Source organism: Palaemon carinicauda, chromosome 7, assembly GCF_036898095.1.
Source record: "Palaemon carinicauda isolate YSFRI2023 chromosome 7, ASM3689809v2, whole genome shotgun sequence".
NCBI lineage: Eukaryota > Metazoa > Arthropoda > Malacostraca > Decapoda > Palaemonidae > Palaemon > Palaemon carinicauda.
Genome location: NC_090731.1, coordinates 157823359 through 157824683, shown reverse-complemented (window position 1 = coordinate 157824683; position 1325 = coordinate 157823359). Strand labels below are relative to the sequence as shown.

Genomic DNA, 1325 nt, shown 5'->3' with positions numbered 1-1325 from the left:
CATTGATAATTTTGCATACAAATTTTCATGAACTTAACAGCAACGCTTCCTCCTCATATCTCACAACTATACTTAATGCGATGAATGATACTGTTTTGGCTGCCTCACTACTGTTGGAATATCTGGCTCCAGTCTGCTGAGTTTCAGTCGCATGTCGGGTTCGACATTGATTCGATTGCGCTTCTTTGTTTGAAGATCAACCAGTGTAGAAAATCCAATTTCACAGTTGTACGTTGTTGGGACCGGCATAAAGTGTTTCAAAGCAATTTCTGCAAGTCCAGGGTACTCTGGCTGGACTTAGCCCAAAAATTGGCCAAACTTCTTTCCCTGAATAGGGTCTTCAGTGTCCCACTTGTTGCAATCTCGACAAGATTATCAGCCTCTTTTGATGACAGGTTGACACTGACCTTTTCTATATCTACTTTATCTGTAACAAATGGATTTCTAATCCACTCAAAGCTTGGGTCTGGTTCTTCAAAATATTTTCCTAACTCTGAGTGAAGTCCTTGCAGATGGGCTTTGAAAGCTTGTTTTGTGTCACCATCTAGCTCTTCCTTGGAAGTAAGTAGGAAATCTGCTAATGAAGGAAAAGACTCAAAATCTTTGCGGTCAATGCGGCCGCACCACAAGTCCAGCTTCATTCGTGTTGCCTGTATTTTGTCCTGCACTTTAAAGATGGTAGTATCTTTTCCTTGCAAAGACAGATTCAATCCGTGTAGTGTACTGAAAATATCAGATAGGTATGCCAGTTTTTTGAGCCACTGGGTGTCATGCATTCGATTATAGAGGTCATGACATTCATACAAGAAAATTTGCACTTCCTCACGAAGTTCAAAGAGACGGGAAAGAACTTTTCCCCGTGTCAGCCAGCGAACCTCTGTATGGTAAAGGAGTTTTGTGTGTTCACTTTCCATCTCTTCACACAGAACTGTAGATAAGCGGGTGTTCAGTGCTTTCCCTTTGATAAAATTGACAATTTTTACTGCCTCTTCCAGAACTGTTTTAAGACAGGTAGGCATATGTTTCACAGCAAGTTGTTCACGGTAAATGCAACAATGTGTTGCCTTTACCTGTGGTACAATGCTTTGTACCCGACTCACTAGGCCCCTTAGTTTACCAGTCATCGCAGTTGCACCATCTGTGCTGATTCCAACACATCGCAACCAGGAGAGTTCATTTTGGACAATAAAATCGTTAGCTACATTAAAGATAGCCTCTCCTGTTGTTTGTAGGAAGAGGACAACAGAAAAGAAATTCATCATGTACTTCCCCACAGTAAATGTACCTAACAAAGCACAAAAGATTTGCCTCGTTCCCTATATCTG

The 1325-nt window shown here is 41.4% G+C and overlaps 1 protein-coding gene across 1 annotated transcript; it reads right to left on the bottom strand.

Moving 5' to 3' along the window:
* Nucleotides 1-257: 257 nt before the first annotated feature.
* LOC137644601 (zinc finger BED domain-containing protein 5-like) lies at nucleotides 258-1124 on the bottom strand. Its single transcript, XM_068377556.1, has one exon. It carries the CDS (start codon nucleotides 1122-1124, stop codon nucleotides 258-260), a length of 867 nt encoding a protein of 288 aa, XP_068233657.1.
* Nucleotides 1125-1325: the final 201 nt, after the last annotated feature.

Bases quoted from the DNA above. Each gene is read 5' to 3' on its own strand.
- LOC137644601 (XM_068377556.1), bottom strand. From the start codon at position 1,124: ATGACTGGTAAACTAAGGGGCCTAGTGAGTCGGGTACAAAGCATTGTA.